We start from the raw sequence: 20,184 nt of genomic DNA, 5'->3' as shown, positions 1-20,184 counted from the left end.
CGTGCTGCTTTGTCCTGCTGATTGTCGCTGAGGCAAGATCCAAGATCAGAAGCGCCCGGAGTCCTCGGGACCAGGCAATCTCGGGCCAACCGTGAGGCACGGGCCGTAATGTTACGTATCGGACTCGCGCTGACAGTTACCACGTAACATGATTGGGTCAGTCTAGGTGGGGTTCGAAATAACTACCAATCTCGCATAGCAGCAAGTGGAATGATTGACCCTAACCCTTTGCCAATTTTGGCTCACTTCCCCTGGGCAGCCAATTTCATCTCCTCCTCCCACTCCTTGTGCACGCGCTGTGCAAACGCGTCATCGGCCAGCACCTTCCATGCCACCAGCGCCATGCCCCTCGCGCACTCCAGCGCGCGCTCAAATGCGTCGTCGGTCCCGGCCGCGGCAGTGAAGCCCTTGGTGTGGTTCGCTTCGCCCTCCTTTGTCTCGAGGCCAAACACGCCGTGAAAGCCTGGGCACTCGTAGCAGACATCCCCCATGTCTGTGCTCCCCGCCAGGATATCAGCCGGCTGATCAAACGCCACCGTCCCCTCGGGCATGGCCTCGACGTACGCCTCGCACAACGCCCTGCTGGGGCGCACATCGGCATACGAGTTCAAGCGCTCGAACTCCACTCGACACCCCGTCGCGATCGCCGCGCCCTCGAAACACTTCTTCACCCGCTCCCACAGCGCCGCCGCCCCCGCGCGCGTGGCGCTGCGAACGTAGTACTCGACCTCGCAGTCGGCGGGCGTGACGTTGGGGCGGTCGCCGGCGGAGCGGAACACGCCGTGGATGCGCTCGTGCGGGCGGATCTGCTGGCGCAGCATGCTGACGGCGTTGTAGGACAGGCAGACGGCGTCGAGCGCGTTGACGCCGTCCCAGGGCGCGATGGCGGCGTGCGCCTCGCGGCCCGTGAAGCGCACGCGCATCTTGACGTTGGCCAGCATGCGCACGAGCGACACCCCGCGGACCGGCGCCGTCAGCCCGTGGCCCGGCCCCGGGTGCACCATCAGGCTGGCCGCCGCGCCCTTGTACGCGCCGGCGGCGATGAGCTGCAGCTTGCCGCCGCCGCCTTCTTCGGCCGGCGTGCCGAGCAGGCGCACGCGGCCGGGGAGGTTGCGCGCTCGGAGCGCGGCAGCCACGCCGAGGAAGGCGGCGAAGGAGGCCGAGGCGATGAGATTGTGGCCGCAGGCGTGGCCAATCCCGGGGAGGGCGTCGTACTCGGCGTTGAACACCACGAGGCGGCCGCCGGAGCCGACCTCGGCCGAGAAGGCGGTCTGCAGGCCGTACGCATGCGGAGTGACCTCAAATCCGAGACTTTTCAGCGTAGAGACGAAGAGATCGTGGGCCTTGTGCTCATTGTAGGCCAGCTCGGGGTTGGCGTGGATCTGCTGGTTAATGGCCGAGATCTGCGGCCTGCGCGCCTGGAGCTCGTCGTCGATGATGCCGGCCGTGTCTTGTGCCATGGCGAAGAGTTGCGCATGCGATTTTTCGAGGTCGAATTTGAGAGGATGTCATCAAATTGGGAGACTAGTAACGCGCCTGACGATGGCATGCTGGCTTCCCTCTCATGGCGCCTTGTACCCCACCAGCAGTGCTTGGTTCGCATTACCCCGCCAACGGCCACTCCATCCAGCGATGACGGATGACGCAGGATGCCCGCAGCTCGCTCTTTCTTCCAACGGCCACCATCGGCAAACCCCAAACCTGAACTGACTGACTGACCAATCGCCCCAAGAATCGCTGGGCTGCAAATCACGTCTCCGCAGTTTCCGATCCACCACCATCGGCCACTCCGCCCAAGCTTCGCGATGACAGCGTAACGTTACCGAAGTAGACTGCGTCCAGCCTAAGGCTGAGTGGAGGAGGAAAAGGAAAATATGTGGCCCAGCTGCACATCACTTCGCATGTTCGAGAGGGGCAACGCAAATACATCGAGCCTTGGTGATTTCTGCTGGCGAAGGATGTCGGGGAACGAGTTATGGCCAACAACCCCTGAGACTGGCTGCTGGACTTTATCCATACCTACGGTATGTACAGGACCAATAACACACACACACACACACACACACACTCTCTCTCTCTCTCTCTCTCTCTCTCTCTCTCTCTCTCTCTCTCTCTCTCTCTCTCTACTGGGCTCATCATGATTCAAGACGACACATTTCAGCATCCGATCAACCTTCCGAAACCACCGCTTCCCCACCGACACGGTCTGGTATCACCTGCGTCAACCCACATGCGTCAACCCACGTCGCGACTCATGAACTAGACGTCCTCACTTCAGAGACCACTCTGGAAAGAAACCGCGTAGTAACCGGAAGACAAGCCATAAGAGGGAATCTACAATCCAGTACCCTGGTGGAGCCACGGAAAGCAGCAGACAGATGGAGACTAGACAGGTGCCGGCGCCTATCTGCCACCACCACGCTGCCATATCCCCAGTGGAAGACTTAACCGCCCCTCTTCACCAACACCACGCTCGCTATCCGCCCTCCTATGCCTCCCAAAGCTCCGGCCGGCCAGACAGAGTTTCGCCGGTGCCAGACTATCCGTTCCGTTCAAGCTGCTCGGCGCCTCTTCCATGTCATCGCGAGACTTCAGTTGACGTCGCTCAGGCCTTCTGGCGTAATTGGTAGCGCGTTCGACTCCAGATCGAAAGGTTATCCGTTCAAGTCGGGTGAGGGTCACGGCTTCGCTTTTGCCGCTGCCGCTCTTCGCGCCGAGCCCTCCTTTTAAACATGAGACTCCACTTAACCCGTCCCCCGGCCCCTCCGAAGCCCGAGACTATGGCTCTGAGTTCCCTCGGCGCCCTTGTTCCGCGTCTCTGTGACAGGTCGGCCCCTCCGCATTGTAGTGACGAGTCTTGCATGTCCTCATGTTGAGGACGCGAAGGGTTCCGAACGGGTACCTCAATGAGACCGGACGGCATCAGAGTTCGGAGAGATTTACGTCGCAGACATCTGGGAGGTGTCTCGATAAGTGTTGAACCCAGCTTTGCACCTCCTTTATCAGGCGTGCGAGGGCATGGGAGAATGAAGGAGGATTCACTGCAGCTGATGCCGTCGGAATGAGAGCCATCCTGACCTACTGTGTGCCTAGGCTATGCCACGCTATTGTGAGCTACCAGAAGATGTTGTCATCACAGCCCAACGGCTGGGATTGACCATCACAATAACCTAGCAGGGTGCCGCTGTCGCTGCGGACTACCTAACTGTCGAGCAAGCAGCCTATTCGTTGAATAGTTATGCCAAGCATTCAATCGAATGGAGATCACGGATCGGTAGAGTTGATTTAACTTCGGGCGGTCGAGTGTAAACGATCCCTACTAACAGTCATGCAGTCATCTCAGCAGCCCCTTTTCCGCTGCCCGACAAAGGGCCGAAAGCCCAGCCCCCGAGGGCCCCTTCGCGGCGTTGAAAGCCGCCGAAGCCGTGGCAATAGACCTCATTCGATGAGGAGGGATATAGGATCGACCGACGCACTTTATTTTAGCCTTGGTTATAGTGCCTTGCTTCCGCGTTGCTCCGCATTTCCTATTATGTTTGTCTCGGCGGGCTTGGTGGCCAGGGATACGGCCGATCAACAACACGCCTAAATAGATGAAAGGGCGATAGAAACGCGGTGAATGTCGCTCAACCCTGGCCGGGAACAGATTTGCAGCTCCCAGTGAGGAAGTACAAGTATGACAGGACTCGCCTAGCCCGCTGTGTGCGAGTTGTTCTTCTTCCCAGGCAAATTTGCACGGTTTGTGGAATTAGACCATCCACCATAATGACCCTACGGCTCCCTGTCATCAGCCTGCTGGCCTCGCTGGCAGCAGGCGCCGTCGTCGTCCCACGGGCGGAGTTTCACCCCCCTCTCCCGACTTGGAAATGCACGACCTCCGGGGGCTGCGTGCAGCAGAACACCAGCGTCGTCCTGGACCGTGACTCGAAGTACGCCGCACACAGCGCCGGCTCGCGGACGGAATCGGATTACGCGGCAATGGGAGTGTCCACTTCGGGCAATGCCGTGACGCTGTACCACTACGTCAAGACCAACGGCACCCTCGTCCCCGCTTCGCCGCGCATCTACCTCCTGGGCGCGGACGGCAAGTACGTGCTTATGGACCTCCTCAACCAGGAGCTGTCGGTGGACGTCGACTTCTCGGCGCTGCCGTGCGGCGAGAACGGGGCCTTCTACCTGTCCGAGATGGCGGCGGACGGGCGGGGCGACGCGGGGGCGGGCGACGGGTACTGCGACGCGCAGTGCCAGGGCTACTGCTGCAACGAGATGGACATCCTCGAGGCCAACTCGATGGCGACGGCCATGACGCCGCACCCGTGCAAGGGCAACAACTGCGACCGCAGCGGCTGCGGCTACAACCCGTACGCCAGCGGCCAGCGCGGCTTCTACGGGCCCGGCAAGACGGTCGACACGAGCAAGCCCTTCACCGTCGTCACGCAGTTCGCCGCCAGCGGCGGCAAGCTGACCCAGATCACCCGCAAGTACATCCAGAACGGCCGGGAGATCGGCGGCGGCGGCACCATCTCCAGCTGCGGCTCCGAGTCTTCGACGGGCGGCCTGACCGGCATGGGCGAGGCGCTGGGGCGCGGAAGTGAGTCTTGGCCTGGTTGACTCGTCGACAGGAGTTTCGTCATCTTTGCTGACACTCGAAAACCACAGTGGTGCTGGCCATGAGCATCTGGAACGACGCGGCCCAGGAGATGGCATGGCTCGATGCCGGCAACAACGGCCCTTGCGCCAGTGGCCAGGGCAGCCCGTCCGTCATTCAGTCGCAGCATCCCGACACCCACGTCGTCTTCTCCAACATCAGGTGGGGCGACATCGGGTCTACCACGAAGAACTAGCGCCCAGGTAGTCCAAGTTGGTCATCGAGTTTCTAGGGCTTCTTGGGGGCCTTGCGGTGGACTTTTCGGATTCCAGGGTGGCTATGGTGTGGCTTAAGCTGGTGAAAAGTTTATTCGATGCAAGCGAGTGACCCGAGGCTTGGGGGTTGATCGGACTATCAAGACGGAGCAGTGCTGCTTTGAAGGCTGATTCTCCGCAGCCGCGCTGGTCCTCTCTCTGAACTCCTGTTTGTTAAGCCTATTCAAGGAACGAGACTTGTTGGCGGGAAACGATATTCCCCTGGTGAATCCGGCATATTCTGACCCGTCTGCTCCAGCCTCCACCCCTTCGCGCCAGTGTTTCTGCGCACACCCTCAATACCCTTGCCGTCTGAAAACTGAGTTCCGCCAGGACGTCGTTAACGGCACTCCGCAATATGGAAGGAGCGTCATCCGCCGAGACCCGTTTCGACGACAGAGGCAACAGATGGAATGGTGGATGCGGTGTAAAGAATGGCTAGAAACTCGTTTTCTGCAGTGAATGCGAAATACTCATCATCACAGGTCGACTTTGACAGCAATCATGCTCTGCGACACGAAGCCCGTCACAAAAAGCCAGGCCTTCCGGGACGCCTTGTCCTTTTCCGGCTCGATGGCAACCAGAACAGCCGCGCTCCCGCTCCGGATCCTGGTACCGTCATCCTCCAGCAGCACCCGTTTCTCCCAGCGGCCCGGCGCAGTCGGCCGAGCGTACGTGACCATGACGGGGTCCTTGGCCGTCGGGTCCTGCCGGGTCTTGCTCAGGTCGATGGCGCGCGCCAGGCCGGTTTCGAGGACGCCGCTGCGGTCGCCGTTGCCAGTGGTGCTGCTGGCGTAGGGGTCGGAGAAGTAGCTGGGGTTGTCGACGACGTGGTCGAACTCGATCGAGTCGACGAGCGTGATGTTGCCGTTGCCGCTCCTGTCGTCGCTCGAGACCCGGCCGATGTGGAGCACTCCGCTGGTGCAGCTGGCAATGAGGATCTCATTGTCGGATCGGCCGTGTCCAAGGCCGTTGCTGTTGTGAATTGGGGCCAAAGCAATGCTGCCGGTCACGCCGGCGGTGGCGGATTGGTCAGCTGGGGCCAGAGAGTCGAGCCGGATGTGCACAACCTCTGTCCACTTTGCGCCGGGGTAGAAGTCCTCGAGTGTGCGCATCAAGCCAGGATAGCGGTGCCGGTGGTCGTTTGTTACGTAGATGGAGGTCGGGCTCTGAGCGAAGATGTCGTTTGGCGTCTTGATCAAGGGGTGCCACACGGAGCGGAGATGCTTGACGGATGAGGACCCGATATCGTGGTGGAAGACCTCGAGTTGCGAGCGGGCACCCGGTCCCTTCTGGCCGGAAGCCTGGGTCTCCGGGACGTGGTTGACGGCGAAGATGTACACGGCCTCTCCATTTGGCCGTTCCGGATCCGGGATCACGTCGATTCCGTGGGTAATGAATGGACCCTCAAAGTTCTCGAACTTAAGCCTCCGTGATTTCATGGTCTGAACACCGCGTTCGTTAGCCGGGACACGCGCCACAGGAGCGTTTGCCTGCGTACGTACCTTGGGGTCGACCACATGAATCGACCCCTGGCTCCTGCTGGCCAGCTCCGGGTCGTCAAAGGTGGCCAGCGGCGGAAACCACTTGAACCTGATCTCCGCGTTGTCCTCGCATGCAGTGAAGAGAGTCCCGCTGGGCGCGTGGTAGTGAACGTCTTCGCAGTGAACCGTGTCGGGGATAGCAATCACTTCACCGCTGTAGACGCTGCCGGCTGGGTATCTCCGCAAGACGCCCAGCACGGTGAGCCTCCGATGGACAAAGGGGCCAGCAATGTAGAGAGCGTAGGCGAGAAGCGCCCCGAAAAGCGAGAGGAACAACATTCTCCGCTGTCGTTTACCTTGGCGTCAACAATGGTCGAGTTGCTTCAGCTAACCGGCGCCGGAACTGCCGTCGTCTCAAATCGAAATGGAGGGGTTGATGCTTGTGTTCCAGGCACATCCTCGGCTTTCATAGTTGACGTCACGAGCACACGCTAACATGGTCACCATGGAACGTGAACCTCGGTCGTACATGCCATTGTGGGCTAGTGGAGATGCATGGACCGCCACTAGTAACATATATGCAGCCGCGGAACCCGAGAAGGGGAACACATCTACCGAGATACCTATGTACCTACTCTCTAGTTCGGTTGTGAATGAGGCTTGCAGTCAGGACACGCGAGGCCCCGGCGGTCAGATGGCAGTTGCGACAAGTAAACGGGTGTACTGTGTAAAGCAAGCTCTGCAAGGGCGAGCACCTTGCGGCTTAAGAGCTACCTAGTCAGATTAAGGACTAGGTAACTGTCACTACAACCGCCTGCTAATAGCTGCAGATCTAGTCCTAGGACCTACTTAAGTTCCTGTGGCTCGTTCGTTTCTGTTGACCTCGGGTTTCCTGCCTACCCGGTTGCACAATGGTTCCCCTTTTCCCAGCGGGCGGACGAGGAGGCGGCGAGACCGAGGACAGGATCCCAACGCCAAAAAAATAAAGCAAAATAATAATAATAATGATAATAATAATAAATGAATAAATAAATAAAAATAAAAATACAAATAAAAATAAAAAATAAAATATAAAGAGGTCTCCACCGCGAGTGTGAGCGAAGCATCCCAATTCCAGAAGACTCAACGGGGGTAACAACAATGTCACCCGCACAGCAAGCTTTTGCTTCACTGCTTCGGCTCGAACTGGACACCTCCTCGAGTTGGGCAAGCCCGGAGGTCACCACCGACCGCACCATTGAGACCTCTAACCCTCTTGGAAGGGATTGAACATACGAAATGCGGAAGTTGTGGACATAGGGGGGTTAGAAGCCGAGAGTGAGCAGTTGGCATGAAAGGGCGGTCCCTGTGCCTTGGGCCGGCACCTAGCAGTTGACTCTTTTAACTCAACTTACCGCCACTAGCCTGCCTGGCTAAGAATGGCACTTCAGGCTGACAGATGGCGCTGCTCTCTGGTTTTTCTCCATAATTATCAACAATGGCCATCCACGACACACCGGAGGCGGCCTTAGCAGCCGGATAGGAAGCCTCCGTCGTGTCCTCGTAGACGCACTCAATCAATGACTCTCTAGTTATATCTGAGTGGCTGATGTCTTGTGGAAATTGTGACCAAGTTGGGCCATGCTGGCTGGCGTGATTCAGTTGAACATCTGTTCCATTTCATGGCCTATGTTAATCCCTTAACGAAGCTCCACGAGGCAGTGCCCAGAGTTGACGTGCGCCTGTGCCAAAGAGCCCCCCTTTTTTCTCTCTCGTTCTTCTAGCTTTGTCCTTTCTGCCTTTCTCCGGCTAGAGGATCAACCCATGTTGTTGATTTGCACCGCAATGGATTCTAAGGCATAGATTTGGGGAGAGAGTGGTGGGCACCATGATGGCCGGCTGCCGCCAAGGCCGTAAGAGACGGGTAAGGTAGTCACAACGGCGATGGTTTCCGTACCCCAAGCACTACCACGATTAGCAAACATACCACTATTAGCAAAGAGCGACATCCTCGCGGGTCCGCGTCACGTTAACACGGCCAATCCGGTTTGCACTGTGGTCCCTGCAGGCACCGGCATGTGATTCCCAGCAAACTAGGCTCCCTTCATTTCGAGGTAGCTCTCCTTCAGGTCCCGAATCCTCTCAAGAAGATCGAGCGCCTTCGCAGCGAAGAGAATCGAAGCGCGTCCGCATCGCCAACATCCTCACCATGACCCAGCAGCAACCCGAATCGTCACGGCCCCCGGTCAGGGCATTGGCCTTCATCCGAAGACTCTTCAGCGGCGAGAAAGAGAAACCGCTGGATGCCAACCTGCCCGTGCCACCCGCAAGGCTGGCCTCTACGCGCCCCAGCCAGCGGACGATCCTCAGGCACCAGTCAGAGAAGGAGTACGCGCTCGATCTCGCGCCAGAGTCCGTCCACGATGCCATGCTACCGTCCATTGACCCCGGCGTCTTCGACAATGAGATGCTGAAACAGAAGCTCTACCCGGCCATCGATCCCGGCAACGAGTCTCCCGTCCAAGAGCCCGAGGGCAACATCGTGGAGGGCACGTACCTGGGCACCCAGGTAACTTTGGCGCAGGCCTATTTCCGTATCGAGCAGACGTGAGTGTGGCATCTCACCCCCTTCTTCCCTGCTGCGACTAGAAGATGGTCGTTGTGCTCACGCACCGTTGCCAGCTTCGCATCGCTGTTCGACGTCCTCGGGATCGAGGCCGCGCTGCCGAGGTACCGTAGCCTTGAACAGCAGAAGGAACTTTACCAGTGGTCCGCGTATCCCACGAACGCCGACGGAACCCCCGCTCAGTATCCCCCACACCTGCAGCACATACCGCAGGGAGAGGCGGTCAGTCCGCTCCGCATCTTCAGCGCCATCGGCCTGGTCGAGACGCAGGTGCTACTGCAGAAAATCACGCCGGACAAGGACGGGATCCTCGGGAGGACCAAGGAATGGCTCCTCGCGAGGGCGCAGGAAGCCGCCTTCGGCGGCGCGCCCGAGCGCGGAGTCAAGATCCAGGACGTCGTCGACTACAACAAGTACCACCGCAAGTTCGGCACCGACATCGCCGGCGGCGGCAACATCGGCTTGCTGGACGACTGGTTCGGCGACCGCCGCTTCGCCGACCAGCAGTTCACCGGCACCAACCCCACGACCATCACGCAAGCCACGCCGAGGTGGATCGCCGAGTTCTCAGCAGCCGCGAAGGCCGGCAACTACGACAAGTGGGTTGCCGCGCTGGCGAAAGCCGACCCCAAGTCGCTCTTCGTCCAAGACGGCAGCTACTTCCGCAAGGCGGTCGGCGAGCCCGACCCGGCGGCCGTGCTGCACCACCAGCAGCCCGGCAGCGACGAGTGCTGGACCGTGGGCGCGGTGAGCCTGTTTCAGCTGCACGAGGACGGGAAGCTCCACCCGGTGGCCATCTGCATCGACTACAAGGGAAGCATGGACAAGTCCGTGACCATCTTCAACCGCCGGATGACGCCGCGGGACTCGACCCGGGGCGAGAAGGACGACTGGCCGTGGCGGTACGCCAAGACGTGCGCGCAGGTGACGGACTGGACGCGCCACGAGCTGGGCGTGCACCTGACGCTCGCGCACTTCGTCGAGGAGGCCATCATCGTGGCGACCAACCGCACGGTGCCCATGGACCACCCGGTGTACCGGCTGCTGCACCCGCACTGGTCCAAGACGCTGTCGCTCAACGCGGCGGGGCGGTCGACGCTGGTGCCGCAGCTGGCCGTCGAGGTGGTGGGCATCAGCCCGGCGCAGTGCTACAGCTTCCTGCGCGACGCCTACGACACGTACGACTTCGTCGGCAGCTACGTGCCCAACGACCTGCGCCGGCGCGGCTTCCCGGACACGCAGGAGGGGCTCAGCCACCCGCGGTACAGGAACTACGCGTACGCCAAGAACGCGCTGGGCCTGTGGACGGCGCTGCGCGCGTACGTCGACGCGATGCTGCGCATCCGCTTCCCCGACGACGCCAGCGTGGCCGCGGACGGCCACGTGCAGGCCTGGGCGGCTGAGATGCGCGGGCCGGCGCGCATGCCGAGCTTCCCCGAGCTGAGGACGCGGGCGGCGCTGGTCGACGCCGTGACCATGTGCATCCACATCGCCGCGCCGTTCCACAGCGCGGTCAACTACCTGCAGAACTTTTACCAGGCCTTCGTCGCCGCCAAGCCGCCGGCGCTGTGCGCGGCGCCGCCGACCACGCTGGCGCAGCTGCGCGGGTACGCCGAGGCGGACCTCGTCGCCGCGCTGCCCATCAACCGGCCGCGGCAGTGGCTGCTGGCCGCGCAGGTGCCCTGGCTGCTGAGCTTCAAGGTCGAGCCGGGCCGGAGCCTGCTCAACTACGCGGCCAGCCAGTGGCACATGCACAAGTGCAAGCGGGACGAGGCGGACCGCCAGGTGAAGTCGGCGAGCGAGCGGCTGTATCAGGATCTGCAGCGGCTGCAGACCGTGTTCTATCGCAACAGCAAGGCCATGGACAAGGGGAGCATTCCGTATATGGTGCTGGATCCGGGCTTGACGGCCGTTTCGATCCTGATTTGATACGTCACGGGCTTAATCCGGCTGCGCTGTAGTTAATTTGCAAGGGGAGTTGAGTGGTGGGTGTGTTCGGAGTTCGTCGAAGGGTCTTCGGCTATATGAACCTCGGAAGCTCATTCTCGCTGTCATGTACAATACCACAAACATCTAATCCAGAGTCGGGTAATCCACAACTTGGAAGTTGACGCGCAACTGATGCCCAGCCAAGTCCTGGGAAGAACGAAGCCAGCTGGTTATCAGCACCATTCCGGAGGAATGGTGAACAAGATGACCGGACAGAGAAGTGGCAGATGCGGACACTCCTCCGCCTCAGGAACACGAACTTTGTGCGACCCACAGCCATCTGTCCGAGCCGTCGTGATCCCGTGGTATCCTGGTATTCCCGGACGCTGCCACCACCGTTGCTTGACTCTTCTGAAGAAGGCGACGAAAAAGGCGCATGGGGAAGATCACACACCACGGACAAGTACTCAAAACAGGTTCGACCGGAGAAAGAAAAACGATAGCATCAAACGAGCGTCCAAGACGAGGCGTACAAGCAATACCCAACAAAGAAGCTCGCATTACTCAAAGTACAACAGCAATATAACCCAACACAAACGGCCTTACAAAAGCCACAGTCTAGATAGAGACCAATTCAATGCAGTACATGGAATACATCCGGAACCCTTCACCTCAGCGAGAATCCAGTTCCTACCCCGAGTTCAAAGTTTACAACAGCACCATGGTCGCACCCACGCCCATAGCAACAAGGACGTACAGACCGACGACGAGATCGCCCAGCGCGAACAGGCTGCGGATCGGGCCGGTGGCGACAGCAGCGCTGCTGCTGGTGGCGGCAGCCGCACCGTTGCCGCTGGTGGCGGTGGCGGCGACAGCGTTGGCGGAGCTGGCGCTGGCCAGGGCGGCGCTGCACGAGCTGGCGGCGGAGCCGCTCTTGAGCACGGCCTGGCCGCCGAAGTCGCAGGCGCTGCTCGCCTTGCTCTGCGAGTTGTAGTACTGGTCCAGCGCGTAGCCGAGCTTGTGGGTGGCGTTGCAGCCGACGTAGGCGCCGTACACGCCGGTCGACGTGTTGCCGTTGATGCCGGCGCACAGGTTGCCGCGCGAGGGGTCGCAGATGTAGTCGAAGATGGCGCTGTAGTTCTGGGTCGGCAGGTCCGCGGCGGCCACGCAGCTGAGCGAGTCGTACATGCACTGGCAGAGCGAGCTGTCGGGGGTCGGCGGCAGCGCCTCGCCCTTGACTTGCCAGTCCTCGGAGACGGGCGGGCAGGCGGCCGGCGAGTTGGTCGGGTTGTAGGCGGACATGGAGGTCGACGACGGGTTGGCCTCGGCGACGCGCGTCTTGAGCGCGTTGTAGTCCCTCATGGTCGACGCGGTGTCGCCCGAGATGCTGACAAGACCTGCGGGGAGTCAGGAGGCGTTCGCGTCCAATGAGCGTGGTTTGGGAGGAATCGTTCGACTTACCGTAGTCGTTCGTCTCCTCGAAGTACATGTAGACGATACCGCCCGCGAAAACAGGGCTCATCTCATCCCCGTACAGGGCAGTGGTCTCCTGGAAGGTGCGGTTGGCGGCGCCACCGACCTTGTTGCAGCCGTACTCGGCGAAGAAGACGGGAACCGAGTAGTTCTTGAAGAATTCGATCTGCTTGTCATAGCCCGACGACTGGATGGTCTGGTCGCCGCACCACTCGTAGATGTTGTAGCCCCAGAAGTCGATGGCGTCGTCCTGATCGCCGCAGTTGAAGTAGTGAGCAATGTTGGCGCGGATCTCCGAGTCATCGTTGGCGGCGTAGCCGACGCCCATCCAGCGATTGACATTCTTCTTGATGTAGGCCTTGATGTCGCGCACGGCTGCCTTGACGTAGGCCGAGGCTGGTGTGGTCTTGTTGTCGTTGGTGACCTCGTTGCCGGCAAAGAAGCCGATCACGTTGCTGTACTTGCTGAGGTTGTCGACCACGGCGGTGTAGCGCTTCAGCAGGTCGACATCCCAGGTGGGGTTGTCGCGGATGATGGACAGCGAGGGCTCGCTCAGGTCGCTGATGACGTAAATGCCGGCGTCGTCAAGGAGCTTCATGCACTCGTCGTGGTTGGCGTTGGGGTCGATGGCATAAGTGCGGATCACGTTGGTGTGGAGGGCCTTGAGTAGCGGGACATCGCGCTTGCAGGCATCGACATCCGCCAGAGGATCGTGATAGGTGGTGCTATTGACGGTGGCGCCCCCGGCAGCACTGTCCTGCTGGTAGGCGACGCCCTTGATGAAAAACTGTGTGCCGTTCTCGAAGAAGAACTTGGAGCCCTAGAAAGAGTGAGCAGCGACTCGGAGGATCGATACCGCAAGGCACGCACCTTCATAACAATCGGCGGGAGAGACGCCGACGCCTGTCCCAGCAGGAGCGACGTGGACACGAGAGACGCTGTGGTGACGCGCATCTTGGCGGCGGCCCGGGGCCCTGCAGCAGTTTATTGACGGCGGATTCGCGAAATGTTCGTAATAGGACGGCGGGACGGCTTGGGCTTGTTGCTTGCCGCGATTCAAATCCGACGTCAGCGAAAAAGGGGAAGAGGGAGGGAAAGAAGAACGAAAAAGAAAAATATGGTCTGTCAACGAGTGTCAGAACTGGAAGAGTGCACAGCGAGCGGCAAGAATGCAGCGTCCTCGGCCGAGAATTACGAAAGAGGATGGGGATTGATATCGAGAGTCGCAGAAAAGGAGGGACAACGAGACAACGACGCAAGGAGTCGGGAGACGGGGATTGCTAAAAAGCAGGCGCACAGTGGGATCCCGGCCCACCTGGCGCCTGGGGTTGGACGGCACGCGAAACAGCTTGTGGGCCAAAAAGCATCTGAATGCTGGTTGGCTGAGAGCTCCTCATGTGAGTTATGCAGGTACATGCATCTGCGCATCAATATTGCTGGGGAAAGAGGTATGCACTTATTGGCGGATTCGTTCCCATCTTCATCTCGTTTGCTCAGGGGTTGGCGATGGATCCAGTCGCACACTAAACCATTCCCGGATTCCGCACTCCCTCAAACCGGCATGGGACTTGTGTGCGGGTCAAAGTACACTGTACAGTACACTATCTCGCCACTGGCACCATTCGACCATCGAAATTAACCAACGTAACCCTCATTGACGTGGGAGACGAATTCTCGCAGCAAGCAACCCCTTCTTAATGGTTTGTACACGAGCAAGCAACCCCTCCTTAATGGTTTGTACACGAGCGTAATGGCGTGTGCCAACCGGTCGGTGCCACTGTCACTAGCTCATTGATTCGGCTGCAATGGGTGCGGAGCGCCGCGTACTGTGCTAGTTACACAAGGTGAAGCAACCTTCACGTCGGTTATCCGAGGTGCAGGGAGTTCCCAAACCGTGGACGAGGTCATCATGCGCATTCGGATTGCAACAGCATCATCGTTCCCTCTGCTAGTATACCAGCCGATTGCACTCCCATATCCAGTCACACGTCACTAGTGCACATAAGAGAACTTCGCCGAGCCATTGGAGGCGGCGCGCTTGCCATGCTTGAGAAGTTGTGCTGTTGGTCCCAGGTTTCAATTGGATCCTTTTGAGCGCAGGATCCTGGCAGCTTGGCAGCTTGGCAGCTTGGCGCCTTGGCACCTTGGCTTGCACAGCCCCCTTCACAAACTCCACCCTGTTTCGCAAGCCGACAGGGAACTGGGCAGGGAACCTGCGCAGACACGATGGTCCGCGGAATTGGGCAGGACGGCAGATCGCAGGACGGAGTAGCTAACTACAGTATGGTTACCTTCATCATCGGCAACTTCGCCCCCGAAGCTGCGACCGAGGGCGCCAACTCGCTTGGCCGCTGGATGGGGGCCGTCACAACCTCAGGTCATTTGCGGAGAGGTCATGATGCTGCAAATCACCGGTCTTAATCAGCCTCAACCAGCGTCGTCTCCATGTTTTCGGGATGCATAAGGTGCTCTTGGCGCCAAGGCGGCTGGTTCCCTCCCGCAGTTCGCAATTCCTTGGCGATCGCAACGTCCCCGATCTGCACTGCAAGGGGTGCCCCACCGGGGACCGGTTTCAGAGCCACCCCTTCACCCACTGGAGCAGGCCATGTCTGCACGAAGATCGGCACATACTGTGGATGTAACTACACTGCATTGCGGAGTGTCGTGAGTGAAATAATGACAGCACACCGCCCGCTCGAACGGCACACATGAGTTGCTGTTCTACAGCACGAGACAGTATCCGCTCCGAGTAACTCCGTATAGATTCTTTGCTGGCAAGTTCAAGGTGCTGCGTACTGGACCTTCAATGTCGTTGCGTCAATTATCTGTGTGTGTTCCGGAAGAGTGCTTCCTTGCTCCGGCCCCTGACCGTTCGTAAACACCTAACTTATGTACCCCTGAAGGTTGAGCTGCGTCTACAACATTGGGAGAGAGTCGGAGTACTCCTCCCCAACCACCGACACGCAAAGGAAAAATCCATTATCTGCCTCAACTCGGACATTTCACCCGTGGCGAATGTACATACCTCCGAAGTAGTAGTCGACGCTATTATACAGTAATCCTCTGAGTCACGCCGTGGACCTGGTTCCCATCGGTCACACAGAGTCGGCCTTCCCCCACGAGCCCAGTTGTCGACCTGCGGACGGCATTTAATAGGTGACCGGAAATCGCGCCCTGAGACGCTCACCGAACTTGAAGAAAAGCCAAGGAATGGGCACAAACGCCAAAGCAATGAAGGCCAACAAACTGTTACCCCAGCCCAGTCCGAGAGCAGAGTACAGCGGCGGCCCGGCAAGAGGCAGCAGAGCGCCAAACAAGCTTCTGAGAACCGTGTTGGCGGCAAGAGCAGAGGCGGCCCCCTCTGTGCCAAACGCGTCCACCAGGTAGAGCTGCGCGGGCATCAGCAGCATGAATGCGGTCAGGCCGATCAGGGAGGTGCCGAGGATGGGGACGATCCAGTGCGTGTGGGACTCGGCACTCCAGCCATACCAGAAAAATCCAACGGGGACCAGGGGGCATGACCACATCATGAGGACGAGACGAAGTTCCGGCCGTGCCACTCTTCCGCCCCTGGGCTGGTGGAGCAGCTTATCGCTGAGCTTGCCAAACAGCCCGATGCTCAGAATCATGCCCACCCCGAGGCCGAGATAAACCAGCCCTGAGATGCCCGGACCAAATCCGTAGGTCTCGCCAAAGACGCCGGGAAAGGTGGTGAAGAGGAGGTAGATGAGGCCGAACATGAACGCGCAGTATGTCGAGAGCAAGAGAATGATGGGCGAGAAAATGAGCATCTTGGTTGGGCGGATGACGGCACGGCGAAGAACCTCTCGTGGAGGGAGGTCCTTATCGGCAGTGCGCGCTCGAAGTCTGGTGTTCCCGGTCGCTTCACGCATCTCGGTTGCCTTGCATTGCAGAAGGACAGGCTCGTAAGTCTCACGCATAACCATAAGGGCAATAGCCGAGACAAGCCCTGCCTAGAGGCGTTCTGTTAGCAGCGTCCTCAAATGTTGCCCGTGGCCGTTTTAGACTCACGAAGATCAGAATCACCCAGAACGTCCAGCGCCAGCTGAGACTTTGAGAAACGAAGCCTCCGATAGCGGGGCCAACCACCTAGTTGGCAATCTCACCTGTTTAGACCCGAAGCTTAACGTGGCACACAGGAGTACGGTTGAAGCTCACCGGACCGACCAGAGGCCCTAGCCCAAACAGGGCCATGGCCTTGCCCCTTTCCTCGGCTTTGTACAAGTCTGCAATAGTCCCGCCGCCGATGGACATCGGAGAGGAGGCAGCACAGCCGCACAGGAAGCGGAAGACCAGAAACATGGCAGTCCCATTGCTCAAGGCACAGCCAACCGTAAAGCCGAGATAAAAGACGTTGCAGAGGTGGTAGATGACAAGTCGGCCGTATGTTTCCGACAGGGACGAGATGAGAAGCGGCCCGATCGCGAATCCAAGGAGATAAATGCTGACGGTGAGCGAGGCGACGACGGTGTCGGTGATGGCGAATTCAGCAACAAGATTCAGGGCGCTGGGCGCAAACATCACCGCTGCCAGGTTGCTTCAGGGGATGGTCAGTGTTCGTGGAACTTAGGCTGGAAGATCTTCTCGTATGCTTTGACTCCGAAAGGATCAACTTACGAGTACAGCGTGAAAGCGCTGACCAGGACGACATGGGCCAGCTTGGCCGGGCCCGCCCAGTTTCGCGGGTTCTGGGGATCATCGGGTCCATCCCAATCAACGATGTCAGGGTCGTCAACCTCCAATTCGGGCTGGCCGGCATCCTGAGTCTTTTCATCCTCTGCCTCAACCTTGATACCGGGTTCGACATCGTCGGAAGGTGCGGCGTCGGACGATGCCCCTCGATGATAAGACATGATAGCGGCGACGTGCACAAAGAATAGGTTGACGAGCGATCTGCGAGCCACAATCATCGATGATTGATGAGGATGGATGGAAAAGGCTTATTCCTTGGCCGGCGAAGGTCTTTATCGCACAGTCAAACCGGCCATGTATCTGGTGTATTTCTACGCACTTGGGAAGTAGAGAAATGGTACCCTGCACACCCCTGATCACCCTGGTGCAGGTTTCTTTTGATCCCACATTCGTCAGCAGCGATACGTTCCCCGTCGGCCCTCCTCCAAATCGGTTTCATCCGGCACGCAGTGGATCTATCATCCTATCTTGCCTCTCTTGCTTCCTGTGTAACTTGCCCCGGACCTGGCTGGTTCGGAACTTCGGGGCTTGGCACCGAGCCCGACGGCACGGGCCTGCGGACGCCGCGTCTCTAAGCCTCGATACTTGCATTCGTCCGCGGAGCTCGGACATGGTATGTCTGGCCTCGGCTGTTATACTCGGAGCATCCCTCCATCCTCCTTCTGGTACTTGCACATCTCCGTCCTCACCTACCGAGCTGCGTCAATCTATCGAGCATGGCGGAGCCAGTTCAACCGGAGCACCGGCCGACTGAAGCCGAAGCCGAACAACGTTGTCGTCCGAACCGCGGACCACGCGACAAGCCCCAGCTGAGCTGCAATGCGTGTCGAAAACGGAAGTAAGAGCTACACACCTCCCTGTCCAGGTCTGGGTTTAACGAAAGGTAACAGGGTTCGTTGCGATCGGGCGCGGCCATGCAGCAACTGCGCGAGCCGGGGGCACACTGCGTCGTGCACCTACGCGGCCGGATCTCCGAGGGCACTCGGCCAGGTCCACGGCGTCTCGGACACGCAGCATCGTCTCAGCCGGCTCGAGAACCTGGTGTTGGGAATCATGCAGCACACCGCGACGCCCATGTCACACGCCTTCCCCTCGGAGTTGGGCCAGACTCCGAACTCTGTGCCCCCAAGGCAGCCGGAATCCACATGTCCAGGGGGAGTAGACAGGTCCGCCGAGAGCCTGACTGCCGCCCCTGAGATGCCATCGCCATCGGAGAACGGCGCAATCAAGCGGCAGGGCCCGAGGGTCAAGTACGTGAGCGCGGCGCACTGGGCAGCCATCCTGGACGGCATTGCCGAGCTGAAGGACCACCTCGAGCACCAAGACGAGTACCAGGCGCCGGCCCCGGAGCAGTGCGACGGCGACGCGCGGCCCTCCGGCCCGCTGTTGCTCTATGGCGGTTGGTCGAGGAACCTCACCCGGAGCTTCATCCTGGAATCGCTCCCGGAGCGGCCTGTTGCGGATAGGCTTGTGTCCAGATACTTCAACACCGTTGTCGTTGCTTCATGTGAGAGCTAGAATGGGCCCCCCAAGTGCGCTTTAAGTTGGCGCCGAAGGATCTCTGGCTGATACAGGTGTATGTAGGTTTTCCACACAGCGGCAAGTTCAGGAGGGAGGTGAGTCTCGTTGTTGCCTTTTTTACGAGTACATGTAGTGCTAGCATCGCCGACGCTCATGGCTGATCATGTGCTGGCAGTACGATGAATTCTGGAAGGCGCCCCAACAAACTCCCATCATGTGGATCGGCCTTTTGTTTGCCATGATGAGTCTTTCAGCCCAAACTCAACATTTCTACCAAGCCCAAGCCAGCAACTCGAGCGAGGTGCTGCATTCCATAAATGTGTTTAAAGAGAAGGTTGTCCAATGCCTGGTCCTCGGCGAGTACACCAGTGGTGGCCCTTACGTTGTGGAAACTTTGCTCCTCTACCTGATGACCGAGTTCTTCCCATCTCGGGACATGCAAGTCGGCACCCGGCTCCTGGTCGGCACCATCGTTCAGATTGCCATGCACATGGGCTACCACCGGGACAGCAGCCGCTTCCCCACCATCTCCCCGTTCGAGGGCGAGATGAGGAGGCGGGTCTGGGCTCTGATCTACCAGATCGACTTCGGCACATCGACGCAGATGGGCCTGCCCAGACTTCTCATCCGCGAGAGCCAGATTGACGCTGCCGAGCCGCGAAACCTGGCCGACACGGACTTCGACGAGCACAGCGCCGAGCTGCCGCCCTCGCGGCCCGACACCGATGTCACGCCTGCTCTGTACAGCGCCGCCAAGCTTCGCATCTTCTCCGTGGGCGTCAAAGTGGCGGACCTGGCGTCCGAGATCCGCTGTCCCGCCTACGCCGACGTGCTTGACCTCGACCGGCAGCTCGACGTAGCCAGCGACTCGTTGCCCTCGACCATGAAATGGACCGGCTTGGCGTCCTGTCTCACTGAATCCTCGCAGGTCATTCTCCAGAGAATCTTCCTTCGGGTTTGCGTCTATCGGATGAAGATCACGCTGCACAAGAGGTTCTTGTCTCTCGAGCGCTCCCGGGTTGCCTGCCTCACCGCAGCCATGGAGATCCTCAAGCTGCAGCACCTCCTCGACGAAGAAAGCCAGCCGGACGGACGCCTGTACCAGAGCCGCTGGAGGGTCACGTCAGCCTTCACCCACGACTTCCTCGTGGCGACGAGCATCTTGTGCCTTTATCTCAGAACGCTCAGTTCCGGCGAGGACAAGGGAGACGACGCAACTGAACAGTCCATGGAGGAGATGAAGACGCTGCTCAGATTGTCGCAGGCGATTTGGCTTCGAGAAAGTGCCACGTCGAAAGAGGCGCAGAAGGCTGCGGAAGCTTTGCGTTACGTGCTCGGCGACAGTCAGTGTGGCACGAACGGGACCGCTCTGAGTTCCCCCGCTCCAGGTTTGCTTTTCACCGTCCCCGAGACCTGGTAGAGCTGTCGGGCGCTGACGTGTGGCAGACTTCTTTGATATGCCGGGCCCAATCCTTGACTTCGGCAGTGATGGCCTGGCATGGCAGATGCTTGGCACCAACATGAATCTGGATGGAACAGACATGTGGGCTGGTTTTG

General features: G+C 59.4%; 8 protein-coding genes and 1 non-coding gene across 9 annotated transcripts; 4 read left to right on the top strand and 5 right to left on the bottom strand.

The window, feature by feature from the left end:
- Nucleotides 1-242: 242 nt before the first annotated feature.
- On the bottom strand, nucleotides 243-1,460 carry THITE_39615 (uncharacterized protein; the record flags this gene model as incomplete). The annotated part of the gene is made up of 1 exon (XM_003649436.1): nucleotides 243-1,460. The coding sequence occupies one exon, from the start codon at nucleotides 1,458-1,460 to the stop codon at nucleotides 243-245; it is 1,218 nt and encodes a 405-aa protein (XP_003649484.1).
- A 188-nt stretch (nucleotides 1,461-1,648) lies between these two features.
- Nucleotides 1,649-2,443, bottom strand: THITE_2108044 (uncharacterized protein). The gene is made up of 2 exons (XM_003649435.1): nucleotides 2,148-2,443; nucleotides 1,649-2,024 (listed from the first exon to the last, which is right to left on the bottom strand). The coding sequence occupies exon 1, from the start codon at nucleotides 2,426-2,428 to the stop codon at nucleotides 2,270-2,272; it is 159 nt and encodes a 52-aa protein (XP_003649483.1). The 5' UTR covers nucleotides 2,429-2,443; the 3' UTR covers nucleotides 1,649-2,024; nucleotides 2,148-2,269.
- A 165-nt stretch (nucleotides 2,444-2,608) lies between these two features.
- THITE_t33 lies at nucleotides 2,609-2,681 on the top strand. Its single transcript has one exon. It is a non-coding gene; the product is annotated as a tRNA-Trp (tRNA).
- Nucleotides 2,682-3,671: 990 nt separating this feature from the next.
- THITE_134020 (glycoside hydrolase family 7 protein) lies at nucleotides 3,672-4,844 on the top strand (the record flags this gene model as incomplete). Its single annotated transcript, XM_003649434.1, has 2 exons — nucleotides 3,672-4,591; nucleotides 4,660-4,844. Exons 1-2 carry the CDS (start codon nucleotides 3,766-3,768, stop codon nucleotides 4,842-4,844), a joined length of 1,011 nt encoding a protein of 336 aa, XP_003649482.1. The 5' UTR covers nucleotides 3,672-3,765.
- A 359-nt stretch (nucleotides 4,845-5,203) lies between these two features.
- THITE_2108040 (uncharacterized protein) lies at nucleotides 5,204-6,863 on the bottom strand. Its single transcript, XM_003649433.1, has 2 exons — nucleotides 6,408-6,863; nucleotides 5,204-6,347 (listed from the first exon to the last, which is right to left on the bottom strand). The coding sequence occupies exons 1-2, from the start codon at nucleotides 6,723-6,725 to the stop codon at nucleotides 5,382-5,384; spliced, it is 1,284 nt and encodes a 427-aa protein (XP_003649481.1). The 5' UTR covers nucleotides 6,726-6,863; the 3' UTR covers nucleotides 5,204-5,381.
- Nucleotides 6,864-8,574: 1,711 nt separating this feature from the next.
- On the top strand, nucleotides 8,575-10,920 carry THITE_120952 (uncharacterized protein; the record flags this gene model as incomplete). The annotated part of the gene is made up of 3 exons (XM_003649432.1): nucleotides 8,575-8,934; nucleotides 8,971-8,972; nucleotides 9,048-10,920. The coding sequence occupies 3 exons, from the start codon at nucleotides 8,575-8,577 to the stop codon at nucleotides 10,918-10,920; spliced, it is 2,235 nt and encodes a 744-aa protein (XP_003649480.1).
- A 55-nt stretch (nucleotides 10,921-10,975) lies between these two features.
- Nucleotides 10,976-13,621, bottom strand: THITE_2169375 (glycoside hydrolase family 72 protein). Its single transcript, XM_003649431.1, has 3 exons — nucleotides 13,264-13,621; nucleotides 12,382-13,213; nucleotides 10,976-12,317 (listed from the first exon to the last, which is right to left on the bottom strand). Exons 1-3 carry the CDS (start codon nucleotides 13,345-13,347, stop codon nucleotides 11,629-11,631), a joined length of 1,605 nt encoding a protein of 534 aa, XP_003649479.1. The 5' UTR covers nucleotides 13,348-13,621; the 3' UTR covers nucleotides 10,976-11,628.
- A 1,921-nt stretch (nucleotides 13,622-15,542) lies between these two features.
- THITE_120949 (uncharacterized protein) lies at nucleotides 15,543-17,267 on the bottom strand (the record flags this gene model as incomplete). The annotated part of the gene is made up of 4 exons (XM_003649430.1): nucleotides 15,543-16,367; nucleotides 16,426-16,503; nucleotides 16,573-16,951; nucleotides 17,032-17,267. The coding sequence occupies 4 exons, from the start codon at nucleotides 17,265-17,267 to the stop codon at nucleotides 15,543-15,545; spliced, it is 1,518 nt and encodes a 505-aa protein (XP_003649478.1).
- Nucleotides 17,268-18,303: 1,036 nt separating this feature from the next.
- On the top strand, nucleotides 18,304-20,047 carry THITE_2042948 (uncharacterized protein; the record flags this gene model as incomplete). The annotated part of the gene is made up of 2 exons (XM_003649429.1): nucleotides 18,304-18,600; nucleotides 18,962-20,047. 2 exons carry the CDS (start codon nucleotides 18,304-18,306, stop codon nucleotides 20,045-20,047), a joined length of 1,383 nt encoding a protein of 460 aa, XP_003649477.1.
- Between the last annotated feature and the right edge of the window lie 137 nt (nucleotides 20,048-20,184).

This window comes from Thermothielavioides terrestris, chromosome 1 (genome assembly GCF_000226115.1).
Source record: "Thermothielavioides terrestris NRRL 8126 chromosome 1, complete sequence".
NCBI classification, from domain to species: domain Eukaryota; kingdom Fungi; phylum Ascomycota; class Sordariomycetes; order Sordariales; family Chaetomiaceae; genus Thermothielavioides; species Thermothielavioides terrestris.
The sequence above is the reverse complement of the archived record's forward strand: the minus strand, read 5'-3'. Positions and strand labels throughout refer to the sequence as shown.